Raw genomic sequence first — 13,377 nt, forward strand, 5'->3', positions numbered from 1 at the left:
GGGGGGGGGGGGGGGGGGGGGGGGGCGGCAAAGGCAGCGAAAGAGCAAAATCCACATAGAGAGAGAGAGAGGCGCGTACCGCGAGACCCATCATCTGCATGCTGTGGCGCTGATAGGACTCCTTCTCTGAGACCACGGTCCCCAGCAAGAGGATGAAGTTCACCAGGCCGCAGGCAATGAGGAAGACCGGGGTCGAAGTCTGGGCAATGCGAGATGTCCCATTCGAAGCGATCAAAGGCCACGAGCGGGCGGACATTTCATATCGGAATTGGTCGTCCTGCTGGTGGTGTTGGACTGGGCAAAGGGGAGGGTCAGGGCCATGGGTGCACCGAGGGAATCAGGGGGGGGGGGGGGAAGGGAGCGGCGAGCAGGCGGCCGGGCGAGCGCATGCAAGAGGGCAAGAGAGACAAAGGTGCTCACGCACTCATGGCCTCATCAAGGGCCCGAATGAGCGATGCCAGCTGCAGGGAGGTGCGATCGGCGGCGGTCGGGGTGAAGGCCTTGTTGTCGAGTGGCGTAACCGTGGCATTGTACCACACCTGGTAGGTGTGGGTGTTGGCCCCGGCCCCGGGCTCGAAGCTGATGCCAAAGAGCGTGGAGTTGGGGTTGGACAGGCCCAGCCGAGCGAGGTCTTCGACCGTGGCCACCGGCACGAAGCCGGCATCGGCGTTGGCGGCCACCGTCGGGACCAGCCCGTCACCCGGCGGCGGGGGATACCGGGCCAGCTCCTCGGCAAAGGCAGCCCGGGACCAATCGAGGCTGACCGGGGCCGAAGCGACGGTCATATCCGGCACATGGAAGTCCCGGCCACCACGAGCGGCGTTGTTTCGCGCCACTCGCCGCATGATGTCCCGCACGGTCGGATCGTCGCCCGGGGCGAAGGCGATGGTGGCGCAGCGCTCGCGCGAGCCGGCCGAACTCTCGCGCACACGGCCCTCGAAGGGCGGCCAGCAGGGGGCCACCGGCGGGACCGATGTATGCCAGGCGGCCTCCGGAGCGTCGGGATCGGCGCCAATTTGTCGACTGACCCGCGAGGAGCCGCGATCGAGGGCGAAGAGAATGAGAAGGAAGAGGATCGGCGCCAGCACTTGGAGCAGGGTCGAGCGCCAGTAGCGCTTGATCTACGCGTCGTCATGTCGCAAGCGGAGAGGGGCACAAGGTCGTCCATGTGCATGTGCATGTGCATGTGTGTGTGTGTGTGTGTGTGTGTGTGTGTGTGTATGTGTTCAGTTGTGAGAAGGCGGCCAGCTGAGCACCGTGAGGGTGTTTGAGTCAAGCAGACCCTCGACAGAGCATGTCCGGCAGTGGGCAGATGCAGGGCTCTTGGCCAGTATGTGTGTGAGTGTGCACTTGAAGGCGCATGTACCTGTAGGACATAGTACTTCCACAGCATGATCTTCAGCTGGGCCAGCCAGCCGGCAAAGCCGGAGTCCTGCATGCGCGAGGGGAAGGACTTGAGCGGTCCGGCGCGGGGGCCGGGCGGCGCGTCCGGGTCCACCTGGTGGGCGAGGCTGACCGAGGACATGATGGTGATGGTGCGCGCGCGCGCGGACGAACGGGCGGACGGGCGAGCGAGCGAGCGATCGAGTCCCCGGTTGCGGGAGGGAACAAAGGAGAACAGAAGACGGAGGGGGGGGAACGGGAAGAAGGAGGAGAGCGTGTGTATGTGTGTATGTGGGAGTGCGTGGGCGCGCGGCGTGGGGTACGGGCGGACACAGGCCAAGGCCAAGGGGGGGCTGGCTGCCCTTGAGGTGGCGGCGGCGGCGGTGGCGGTGGCGGTGGCGGCGGCGGCGGCGGCGGCGGCGGTGGCGGATGCCAGCAAAGAGAGGATTGGCCGTCGGATCTCCGGGGATCTTCAGGGGGCCCCTCCGGGGGGAGGGGTGCCGAGCGTGCGCTGGATCGTGCGTCCGGCCCCCCTTCCCCCCTTCTGCGTCAGGCTGTGTCTGCCCGCTCTGCTCCCCCCCCCCCCCCCCCCCCCGACCTGCTCGAGATCCGACCTGGGGGGCGACCTCCTGTGCTGCCAGCGAAATTTGGGCCCCGCGATGTGTTGGAGACGGGGGGGGGGGGGGCGCTCCACGGCCGTACCAGTGGACCTCCTCCCGCGGGCTTGCCCCGTGCCGAGGGGCGGGAACGGGAGCCCGGCGAAGTGTCAAATTCCGCCGGTCAGCTCGCCACGCAGCTCGGGCTCTCGGCCGAGCAGACGGGGGAGCCCGCAGCACGCCATTGTCCTGCACCACCGAGGCGCGTGCCTGAGCCTGCGCGCCTGCCGATGCATGCGTTTGCGGGAACCTGCGGTGGGAGGGGGCGTGTCGGCGGGGTCGCGTAGCCCGGGACGGGCGGTGTCGCGGGCCGGCCCGGCGCCCCGCCATTTTCGGGCGAAAGTCCTCCCCGGCCAGACGATCAAGCCTCCATGGCAAGGGGAAAATTGGTGGCCTGTCCCGGGCGCCGGCGAGGCTGGCCGGGGCCTGTTCCGACAGGGGGGGGCAGCCGCCGCTGGGGGTGGAACAGCAGCCGCATGCCGGCGACAGTGTACGTGGCCGGTGACGCCGGTGCCGTGTTTGTGTGTATGTGCGCGTGCATTTGCGAGAACATGCCCTGGCGCCGGCCTGCACACCCAGCCCGGGGCCCGGGGCCGGGCCCCTTTTCACGCTCGCTTCTCCTTGGGCTCCCGGCCGGGCAGGCGAGCGCTTCTTTGCACGTATATTGCGGACCCCAGCCCGACTTGCGCGAAGCAGGCGTGACCTCGGGGCCGAAACCCGATGCGCGCGCGCGCGCGCAGGGCCCCGTCCCCCGGGCCGCCGGCTTCGGATCGCGGGGGAAGGAAACCGAGGGAGGGCGGGGCCGGGGGCGGGGGCGAATTTCCCAGCCGCCCAGGCGACCGCGGCTTGCCAGCGTCCTGGCTAGCCCCGTGTGGTGGGCGCGTCCCGGGGCCGGGGCCGGCGGTTGGATGAGCAAGGGGTCTGTCTCCGGGGTGAGCGCCATATGGCGGAGTCAGGCGCTATTTCCGGCCGGCCGCTGGCCCCCTCGGTCATGGCCCGGCTGGAACCGGCTCGGCGTCGGGCTGCCTCTTCTCCCTACCCCCCCCCCCCCCTCCCGAGCATCTGAATGCGCGTCCGACGTCCGGGCCTGGACTCGGACACGAAAGCGCCCCCCCGCGCGCCCCCGCAAAGACCCAACAGCAGACCTGCTGCATACCCCCCCTTTGGCGCTAGAACAATCCAGGACCAGGACATTGGGGGCCGTCCATGAGCGGCCCCACGTCTTCTTCACAGGGATGACTGTGTGGGCACAGGGACCCCAGGGCGGCGGAAGAGACGAAGGCCGGGTGGTACCCGGACCGCGGCCGGAGGAGGGGCCCGGCGGTCGCACCGCCCTCCAGCGTGCTGTCCGAGTTTTGTCCGCGCATTCCGCCCCTGGAGGCCCCTTTCACACGCCCCCGGCCAGTCTTGCCAAGTCTGTGTGTCGGGGCGCGGGGCGCGGGGGGGGGGGGGGGGGGGCGGGGATGCGGTCGGGTGTCTGGGCTCGGGCGCTTGCGAGGTCTTCACATTTTCACTTAGACCCGCGGCCAGCCCGACCGGGCTCTTCGCCCAGTGGTCCCTCCCCCCACCCCCCTCCTCCGAGCCCGCCTCCCCGTCCCCCGGGGCCCAAGCGTGCGGCCGCCCGGCCCGGCGTTGCCAGGAAGCCCGGGCGAGGGTTGGCACATGCTGGGCTCCGTCAGTGACACATCGTCCACGGCGGCAAGGGCGGCGACTGAAAAGAATGAAGTAGGGGCGAGCAGGCGCGTCGGTCGCTGCCCGCATTTCGCCGGCAGATCCAGGGAGGTCTCGCTGGCACACGCGACCCGGCACCTGTCCCAGTCTCGGTCCGATGAGGAATGCGAGAGAAGCCGGAGCGCGAATTGTCCGCCGGGCGTGCCCCCCTTCCCCCCTCCCCCCCCCGGCGGCTCATGGCTTCTCTTCTCCCAAATTGCGATCAAATTTCCCCCCGCCGCTGAGTGCGATCTCTCCCCGCGGCAGGTCGGTGTCAGCCCGCCCCCCCCCCCCCTGGCCCCTGCCGCCTCCCAGCCGGCCGGGCGGATGTAACATCTGCAAGGCAGACCGCCCGACTGGTGGCCGTGTCGCTCGCTCGGTTATGGTTGGCAAGCGCCCTTCGAGCGGCTAGTGGGAGGGGGGGGGGGGGCAATCTTGGCCGCACAGGATCTCGCCTCGCCGACTCGATGGAGCCAGATCCCCTCCCCCGCCCCCCCCCCCCCCCCAAGCGGCAGCGCTGTTCCACCGGCAGGCGAGGCCCACACCCTGCGTCCCCCAAGGCCCCAACCCGCCGCATCGTCCCCTCCCTCTCTTCCCCAGAGCCCGCTTGGCCCCCACCATCACGCTCTTTGCTTCCCCTCGCTAGCCTCCGGGTGCCACGCCTCCCTCCTCCTCGCCCCTCTACCTCGCCTCGTCACCATGGTCGAGTCGATGGAGATGTCGCCGATGTCCGGGCGGACGGCCGCCTCCTCGGCGGCTACCATGCCGATGGCCGCCGGCTCGCCGCCTCTCGGTGGCGGCACCTCCCCTCCCCGTCGAGTTCAACACTCGGCCGGGGCCATCCGCCGATCACAGCTGAACGCCCTCTTTCGTAAGACGGCCACACACCAGGTACGTGCGATGCACATGCGCGCCTTGGCACCCGCCGCGCCTCTCCGCTATCCCTCCCCCCGTGGCCCAAGTGCATCCGTCCCACCCCGCCTGCCGGGGCTCTCTCTCTCTCTCTCTCTCTCTCTCGTTCTTCCCGAGCAGCGGTGCACCCTCCCGTGCAGAGGTCACCGCTGGACTCTTTCCCCGCTGGCCACTGACACTCGCTGCAAATCGTGGCCCCCTCCGCCGGGGCCTTGCCCCTGCTCCCTGCCCAGCGCTACCAAATGTTCACGAACATTTGCTGTGTCCTGGCCTGCCCATTGGTGCTGGTGGCCATCTGCGGCATCCTGGCCATTGTGATTGATCTGCTGGTCGGCGACCTCTTCCAGGCGGTCGGGGTGCAGTACTGCTCCGGCTCGCCGGAAGTCATGATCCCCGGCACATACCGGAGCTACCTGCCGAAGGCGGACCTGTCCAATGGGGCCGTCGGCGTCGATCCGGATGGCGAGCTGCGCGTCCTCCTCGGCCATGGCAAGTCCTCCTCCTATGAGGGACGTGCGTGCATGCACTTCTTCTCGACCCATGTCTATGGCACCCAGATGAGCGACCCCTTCAGCGGACCAGTGACCCCCTCCTGCCGGGGCGCCCCTCGCGCGGAGTTCTGCCCATTCCCGGCATTGTGCGTGCCTCCCTCCCCGTCCCTCCCTCCTTCGGTGGGCCTCTCCCCCGGCCCCGGCTCTTGCTCGGCCCACCAATGCCGGTGACGTCGTCAGCCTCCTCCCTCCCCCAGTCTGACCCCTCGGCTCCCCGAATGCCAGCACGCCCTTCCCCCCGACGGAGCTCGACTGGTTCCCCGACCCACCGGTTGGGAATGAGGACTTCCCCAGCCTGGCTTTCCGGTACTTTGTGTCCGACAACGACCGGACCTGGGGCTACTTGGCCACGAACATCCCCACCACGCTGGACGTCGGCGGCGGCATCACCGTGCCCGGTGTGGGCGCTCTGCCGCCCCTGACGAGCCCCATCTCTCGCGAGATGATTCCCACCAATCCGCTCGAGCCGCGAGATGTGAATGAGGGCATCGAGCAGGGCCTGTTGGGCGAGCTCCCGCGCGGGTTCACCATTGTCCCGGATGCCGCGGAGCAGTACATCGCCGACCCGGCCTCCCCCCTCAGCGCTCCGGATAACCCTCTCCTCCTGCGGTATCCCTACTTCGAGCAGCTGACCCCGGCCTCCTCGGCCACGGAGGATCTCCTGGCCGCGGTGGATAAGGAGACCTTCGACCGGGTTCAGGCGTACGTTCCCCCTCTGCTTTGCCCTGCTCTCGTCGTTTGCATGCACCATGCCCGATCCGGCCTCCTCCCTGCGTCTGTGTCTTGCCCTCTTCCTTCCTCGACTGCCTCCTTTCTCGCTGTTCCCTCCCTCTTCCTCTCTCCACCTCCGTATCTCCAAGGATTTTTGATTGCTGACCCTGTCGCGCTCATGGGCCGGTGTTTTCTTTTTTCGCGCACCTTGTGTCCCCTCACCAGCGCCATCAAGCATCTCCAGGCTCAGCACCTCCTTCTGTCGCTGCCGCACGTCTCCACCCCGGGCCTGTACGTTTGTCCCCCCCCCCCCCCCCCCCCGCCCCATCCCCCGCCTCGATCCCCCCCTGCAGCATGGAGCAAACTCTCGAGGCTCAGATCGCCCTGGCGGCGGTTCCCCGCGCGTCCATGACTCTGCACTCAATGTCGGCCGGTGTGGATCCCACCCATCGGTCTGACCCCACCAGCAGTCTGCTGAATGTCACCTTCCATGTGGGCTTCGACCAGCAGCTTCAGGGCCTCAGTGAGCTGGCTCCCACGCGTGGGCTGTCCACCTTCCTGAAGGATCAGCCTGGCGTGGCGCCCCTGCCGTCGGCCCTGTTCAGCCTGCTCCGGGCGCAAACCGGCCTCACCCAGGCGCTCATTAGCCTGCGCTCCCGGGCGGCCGGGTTCCTGCAGTTTGACCTGGGCCAGGCCCTGCGTCAGTGGCCATCCAACGGGACCAGTGGCTTCTTCTTCAACACCCGGGCCCTCTTCGGCAATGCGCTCTACCCGTTTGGCATTTCCTTCCTCCTGCCGGTGTTCGTGGTGTCCCTGGTCCGGGACAAGGAGCAGCGCGTGCTCATCATGATGCGCATGAATGGCCTGTCCGACTCCTACTACTATGCCATGGAGTACTTGCATTTCTATGTGCTGTACACCATCAGCACCGTGGTGTTCATTGTCACCGGTGTGGCCTTCGGCTTGGAGTTCTTCACCCGCACCGGGGCCGGGGTGTACCTGGCCCTCTTTTTCCTCTGGGGCCACATCCTGGTGGCCATGGCGCTCTTCCTGTCGGCGCTCTTCATGCGTGCTCGCACGGCCCAGATTGTCACCTTCCTGGTGGTGCTTCTGTCGATCATCGTCAACAACGGCCTGACCTTCATGTTCACCGGCCAGGACCGGCCGGCGGGCATCAACATCTTCCCGCCCTTCGCCTTCTATGGGGCTCTGATTACCATCAACAACCAGGCGTCCGATTTGTCCCTTCGGGCGTATGCGGTGGCCGACCTGGTCCCGGGCGATCCGGTGTTCACGAGCCTCATGTTCATGCTGGCGGAGATCATCGTCCTGCTGCTGGTGAGCTTGTGCGTGTGGGCTTCTCGCTTGCTTTTGCCCTCTCCCTCGCCCCTGTCGCCTGCTTTCCCGCGTCTGGTCCATTGCTGACTCCAATGCCCCCCCGATGTCCTGCGGTCTTCATTCTCCGCGTCCCTTCCTCCACTTTCGATCCCTCTTCCCTGCTTGTCCCCTTCCATTCGGCCCGCATCATACCCCTGCCATCCTGTCGGATTTCCCTCTGTGTTCCCCAAACTCTCCCCCGGACCCCCCCCCCCCGGGACGCATCTGTTCGGTGTCCCCCCGGTTGCTGGCGGCATCCTGCCCCGGCGCTCAATTCCCTTTCCTCTCCTCCATGCTGTCGCGCCCTCCTTTCTCCCCATCTCTCCCCCCCCCCGCTCCCTCATTTGCCTTCCCCCTTGCCCCTCATCCAGCTACCTCATCCTGGTCCTGCCGTCGGAGTTCGGTCTCCAGCTCCCGTGGCACTTCCCGGCCAGTCGGACGTATGCGGCCATCCAGCGGTTTATCGCGCGCCGCCGCCGCGCCGGCAACGACAGCATCAGTCACTACATGTCGGATGCCGAGGATCTGGCCGATGATCAGGACCACTTCGATCAGGGCCCGGCTTCGGCCGATGAATTCCTGCATGCGGCGGATGCCGTGGCGGGCGACACCACGACCGGCCCCATGCGGTGGGATATCCCCGGCGAGGTCGGCGACGCGGCTGTGCAGCAGGAGCGCCGGCGTATCTATACCGGCCGGCATTCGCCCAACTCGCCGCTGGTTCTGCGCGGCGTCAAGAAGGACTTCGCCGGCGGCAAGCGCGCCGTACGCTCCGTGAGCTTCAGCCCGGAGCGTGACCAAATTTTCGGCCTCCTCGGACCGAATGGCGCTGGCAAGACGACCCTCATTTCGCTGGTCACCGGGCTGCGGCCGCCTTCCGGCGGTCGGATCCGCGTGGCCGGGCATCTCCTGTCCTCCGGCACCCTGGACTCCATCTACCGGTCGATTGGCGTTTGCCCACAGTATGACATCCTCTGGAATGACCTTCCGGTGGAGGATCATCTGTATTTCTATGTCCGGCTCAAGGGGTCGAGCTTGCACTTGCCGCGGTCCAAGCGGGCCGCGGCCGATCGCCAAGCCGTCAGTGAGCTGCTGGCCGCCGTCGGCCTCGAGCGCTACCGCTTCACCGCGGCCGGCTCCCTGTCGGGTGGCGAGCGCCGACGCCTGTCGATTGCGATTGCCCTGGCCGGTGACCCGGAGGTCATCTTCCTGGATGAGCCGACCGTGCGCCCCCCTCCCATCCTCCTTGGCTCTCTCTTCCTTTTTTTGCTCCCATCCTCCTCCTGCCCCCCCCCCCCTCCCCCCCCCCCCCCCCCCCCCCCCCCCCCCCCCCCCCCCCCCGCCCCCGCCCCCCCCCCCCCCACCCCCCCCCCCCGCCCCCGCCCCCCCCCCCCGCCCCCCCCCCCCCGCCGGCCCCCCCCACCCCCCCCCCCCCCCCCCCCCCCCGTTCGCCCACTGTCGCACCAGAGCCTGCCTCTCCCGGGCCCGGGCCCGATCGAGCGCTACGTCCACGCCTCGGATCAGAAGTATGGCCGGAAGCAGGAGGCTCTCGAGGCGCAAGCCCTCCTGGCCCAGGGGTACGTCATTGGCGCCAGTGATCTCTGCCCAATTGTCTTACAATTGGTCCTTGTCCGCGGTCCCTGGTTTTCTTCCCCTACACATGCACCCCCCCCCCCCCCCCCCCCCCTCCCCCCCCCCCCTCCCCCCCCCCCAACCGCATATGCCCGGCACTTGCTTCCTCAGGTCCTTCTGCTAACCCTGGCATGTCCGCCCCCTTTCTCCCATGTCCCTTTGTGCGGCAGACCGGTCTCGATCCCGAGGTTCGGCGTCTCATTTGGACCATTATCCAGGCTCAGCGCGTCGGCCGGACGATGGTCCTGACGACACACTCCATGGAAGAGGCCGAGGTCCTCTGCCAGAACATCGGCATCATGGTCCGCGGCTCACTGCGCGTCATCGGTGTACGTCCCTGTTGGTGGGCATTTGACGCGCCATTTTTTGCCCCTTCCTCCCCTTCCCCTTCGCTCGCTCGCTCGCTCGCCAGCGCCCTCTCGCGCGCACATCACGCGTGCCGGCCCGCCGTGCACTCACACCCACGTCCACCCTGTGCCCCGGGCGCGCAGACCCCCCTGGAGCTGAAGTCTCGCTATGGTAGCGGCGTGCGCATGTCCGTGAGCGTGGTCCCCGGACGCGCGGCCGAGGCGGCCTCCTTCGTGTGTTCGCTGATCCCGCGCGAGTGCGACCCGCGGGTCATTGAGCCGGCCGGCATCGAGGATATCGCCGACCTGAAGACCATCTCCACCAATCGCCTGAGCATCGAATTCACAGCCAAACTGGGGCTCATCGCCCGGCTGTTCGAGAATCTCGGCGGCTCCAAGCACGGCCTCACCCCGGCCGAGATGTCCCAGCAGCTGGCCCAGCGCCATGGCGTCGTCGACTGGGGCATCTCCCAGACCTCCCTGGAGGAGGTTTTCCTGACCATCGTCGGTGATGAGGGCGCCGCCGCGGACTGATTTCCCTCGGGCAATACTTGCTGCCTACCCTCGCTTGCCTCGCCCTCTCTCCCTCTCCCCCTCTGCCCCTCTCCTTCCTGACGTACGCGGGGGTTTGCGCTGCCAATACACCGTCCGTCCTTGAGAACCACCGTCCCCCCCCTTGCATTTTCGAGCTCGTCTGTGCTGGCGCATTCAGGTCACTGATATGTGTCTGTGCGCATGAGCGCACCCATGCTTGTCTCCTTGGCAGCTCCCTCATGGAGATATGTGTACAAGCGCGTGTGTGCGGCCCGAATACGCCCGTCTCACCAACAGTGTCCTTGTTCGAGGGCCCCAACCTGGGAGTCCTCTGGCGACTTTCCTGTGAAGGAGGGACGAACCGCCCCGACAGTCAGCCAGCCAGCCAGCCCATCCGAATACGGGCGTCTCCAGGCCCGCCGTTCGCCCTTCCGGCGAGAAACACAATCCCCCGGACGATGGAACAGTAGGCACAGGCCTCGCACATGGGTAGGCGGTTGGGGGGTTCTATTTGGGCGCGCCAGGGGGGGGGGGGGGGGGAGGAAGAGGGGAAAGCAAGGGGAGGAGAGGGAGCGGGAAGGCCACCGGTTACTGCTGGTCGCGGAAGGCGTTGTACGCCTCATTCAGCGCATGGAAGACACCCTGTGCCAGGAGCTTGTCAGCGGTGTCGGCATTGTGCACCTTATCGGGGTGGACACTGGCAATGGCGCGCATGTAGCTGCGCTTGATCTGAGCCGGCGTCATCAAATCGGCCAAACTGATGGCGGTGAACTCGATCGAGGCCGGGACCACCGTGTGAGCGGAGGACAGCAGCGCACGGATGTTCCCCACTCGCGGGTCCTTCCAGGCGGAGAGGGTGGCCTGCACGCGTGGCAGGGCGGCATCCGCCTCGGCCGAGTTCTGAGCGGCCTGCTCTTCCGCCGCGCGCATGCGCTTGAGGGCTATGGACGCGTGCGTGTTTGAGGGGGGAAGAGAAAGGGACAGAGAGGGGAGAGACAAGCGGCTGGTCAGAGAAACGGCGACTTGACATGCTGGTGCAGAGAGGGAAGAACGAGAAGAGCGAGAGAAAGACAAAGAGAGAGAGAGAGAGAGAGAGAGGGAGGGAGAGGGAGAAAAGCATGATCCGTTGCGATGGAGACTGGACACACCGTCAGAAGACTCGACCTCGGCAGCGGTAACTGGGATGACGGGGGCCGTGGAGGCACTCGAGGCGAAGGCAGTCGGGGCAGCGGTGCTGGCAGGACCGGCGGAGGGGGCAGATCCAAGCGTGTCAAATTCCGACAGGTCGAAGCCGGCACTGCTGAGGGTCGGAGCCGGGGCAGACACAGCCGCGGGAGCAGCAGCAGCAGCAGCCGGAGTGGCCAGGCTGGCGCTGGAAGATGACGCCGAGGCCGAGCGGCTGGCTTCCGGCGATGACCGGCGCTTGTTCAGCATGGCCTGCGCCCGCTGGACGCGGTTCATGCCATCGGAGGCCTGCTTATCCTGGGGGCTGATCTCGCGCGCGCGCCGGAAGTCCGCCAGCGCCGGGTCCAGCTTTTCCAGCGATTCGTACGCCTGGCCACGACGGATGAGTGCCCGGAAGTTCAAGGCATCCACCCGAAGGATGGCATCGCAGTCGGCCACACACAGGTCATAGTCCTGGGTGCGCAGGCGCGAGATGGCCCGGTTGTTGAGGATCGACACCAGGGTGGCCGGGTGCGTGCCGGCATTCAGCTGATCCAGCGCCGCCGAATAGGAGACTGTAATGGAGGGCGGGCGCAGGGCACAGACCGTGTCAGAGGCAGGGGAACGCGAAGGGAGAGGGAGGGACCGGGAGCCCGGAGGCAAGGAAGGAGGGAAACACACCAATGGCGCCCTGGTAGTCACCGGCGCGGAACTGGTCGTTACCGCGCTGACGCTCGGCCGTGACGGCCTCCGGCAGCGGGACATCCGAATCCTTGGGGGCCGGGTCAACCACCGGGACCGGGGCCGGGGCGGCGGCAGGAACAGCCACAGGGGCGGTCGCGGCAACGGGGCGGGCACCGGCAGGGGTGTGGGTCTGCGGGGCGGGCACCGGGGCCGGGGCACTAACATAGCCCAGGCGGTCAGTCACAAGGCATGCATGGAAGCGGGGGCGAGGAGGGGGGGGGGGGGGGGGGGCGAGGGCGACGCACGCGCGCGGCTCCGAAACTGCGGAGGCGGTCAGATAGTCGATGGCAGCATCGAGAAGATGTGCGGCCGAAGCCCCGGGGCCCAGGGCCTCAGCCGACCACCGCAGGGCAGCGTGCGACTGCTCGATGTTGAAGCCCATGCCGCAAAGCTGATGCAGCAGCGCCGGATCGGCCTCCGGATGCGCGTGAGCATACGCCTCGGCCGCCACCTGCGAAGGGGCCGGAGCCGGGGCCGGAGCCGGGGCATCGGTAAACGCCTCGGCGGTCTGCTCGAACTGGGTCAGCGTGGCCACCGCCTGTGAAATGTTCCCCCGGTGGGCAATGAGCGCCTCGATGGCCATCGGCTCGGAGAAGCCCATGCTGACCAGCTGCGCGACAAAGTGCGGCGGGGGATGATACGGCTGGCCGGTCGGGGACCCGGGACCGCCGCCAGTCACCGAGGCAACCGCCGACAGGGCATTGTGGAAGTGCTCCTGCATCTGCTGGCGATTGACATACTGCGATGCCTGCTCAGTGGCCGCGCGTGCGCTCTCCGCCGCGGCGGTTGTCATGGCCGACAGCCGCGAAAAGAGGAAGGAGGTCAGGCCCTCGGCACTGCGCGAAGAGGAGGCCGACGCCCCAGTGGTGGAGGCAGCCGACGGGGAGCCGGACCCGCTGGCAGGGGATGCCGGCGACCGAGCGCGCGACGCCTCGGCAGGCTGGAAACCCGGGCCAGCGACCGCCACGGCCGGCGGCCGGGCTGGCGCGGCAGCCGTCCGGGTGGAGGGCTGAGCGGCGGGCTGGGCGGCGGGCTGGGCGGCGGGCTGAGCGGCGGGCTGAGCGGCGGGCTGGGCGGCGGGCTGGGCGGCGGGCTGGGTGGCACGGCCAAAGCCAGCGGCCGGACTCGGGGCCGGGCTCACTGCGGCCGAGGAGGCCGACGACGACGTGGACGGCGAGGCTGTCTGCGAGCCGACGACCGCAGGGCCCAAGCCAAGTCCAAGCAGGTCGCCCGAAGCCGGATGCGAGGCGCTGCTCGCGGCCACCGGCGGCTGGGCTGGCGAGGTCATCGACGATAGGGACGCCGGAGCCTTGACAAAGTCCCAGTCAGAGGCGTTGCTTGCGCTGTCCATCGAGGGGGAGGCCGTGGAGACATGCGGCTGCGGCTGCGACTGCGGGACCGCCGGGGTGGTGAAAAACCCGAAGATGTCATCATTGGCGATGGACGAGGGGGCGCCGTCAGTCGGAACCGGAGCCGGAGCCGGGGCCGCGGCGCCAGAAGCTGAAGAGGAGAAAAGGTCATCGAACGGGTCATTTGACGGGGCAGAGGCCGACTTCATGGCAGCTGGCACAGGTGCACCGGAACACGAGCGAGGGAGGGGGTGTGTCCGCCGGTCAGTGGTCGGGGGGGATGGAAAAATGAATCCATGGGGGGGGG

The 13,377-nt window shown here is 68.1% G+C and overlaps 3 protein-coding genes across 3 annotated transcripts in view; 1 reads left to right on the top strand and 2 right to left on the bottom strand.

Annotated features, from left to right (window-relative positions):
• H696_02508 (hypothetical protein) overlaps window positions 1-1,700 on the bottom strand; it is a 4,937-nt gene extending 3,237 nt beyond the window's left edge. Inside the window, exons 1-3 of the mRNA XM_009496416.1 lie at window positions 1,367-1,700; window positions 425-1,121; window positions 80-294 (exon numbers count right to left, since the gene is read on the bottom strand). Coding sequence (XP_009494691.1) covers window positions 80-294; window positions 425-1,121; window positions 1,367-1,525 — 1,071 coding nt within the window. The 5' untranslated portion in view covers window positions 1,526-1,700. The remainder of the gene's footprint in view (window positions 1-79; window positions 295-424; window positions 1,122-1,366) is intronic.
• Window positions 1,701-4,304: 2,604 nt separating this feature from the next.
• Window positions 4,305-9,943, top strand: H696_02509 (hypothetical protein). Its single transcript, XM_009496417.1, has 8 exons — window positions 4,305-4,640; window positions 4,895-5,298; window positions 5,438-5,914; window positions 6,149-6,214; window positions 6,277-7,269; window positions 7,672-8,524; window positions 9,103-9,261; window positions 9,424-9,943. The coding sequence occupies exons 1-8, from the start codon at window positions 4,449-4,451 to the stop codon at window positions 9,811-9,813; spliced, it is 3,534 nt and encodes a 1,177-aa protein (XP_009494692.1). The 5' UTR covers window positions 4,305-4,448; the 3' UTR covers window positions 9,814-9,943.
• Window positions 9,944-10,336: 393 nt separating this feature from the next.
• Window positions 10,337-13,279, bottom strand: H696_02510 (hypothetical protein; the record flags this gene model as incomplete). Its single annotated transcript, XM_009496418.1, has 4 exons — window positions 10,337-10,754; window positions 10,962-11,552; window positions 11,659-11,879; window positions 11,967-13,279. The coding sequence occupies 4 exons, from the start codon at window positions 13,277-13,279 to the stop codon at window positions 10,402-10,404; spliced, it is 2,478 nt and encodes an 825-aa protein (XP_009494693.1). The 3' UTR covers window positions 10,337-10,401.
• Between the last annotated feature and the right edge of the window lie 98 nt (window positions 13,280-13,377).

Source organism: Fonticula alba (genome assembly GCF_000388065.1).
Source record: "Fonticula alba strain ATCC 38817 unplaced genomic scaffold supercont2.3, whole genome shotgun sequence".
Classification (NCBI taxonomy): Eukaryota; order Rotosphaerida; family Fonticulaceae; genus Fonticula; species Fonticula alba.

What these genes read in the sequence shown, in the direction of transcription:
- H696_02509 (XM_009496417.1), top strand. Translation starts at nt 4,449, where the DNA reads ATGGTCGAGTCGATGGAGATGTCGCCGATGTCCGGGCGGACGGCCGCC. An exon ending in TTCTGCCCATTCCCGGCATT is followed by an intron (nt 5,299 to 5,437) that starts GTGCGTGCCTCC and finishes CCCGAATGCCAG; the next exon opens with CACGCCCTTCCCCCCGACGG. An exon ending in GTCCTGCTGCTGGTGAGCTT is followed by an intron (nt 7,270 to 7,671) that starts GTGCGTGTGGGC and finishes CCCCTCATCCAG; the next exon opens with CTACCTCATCCTGGTCCTGC.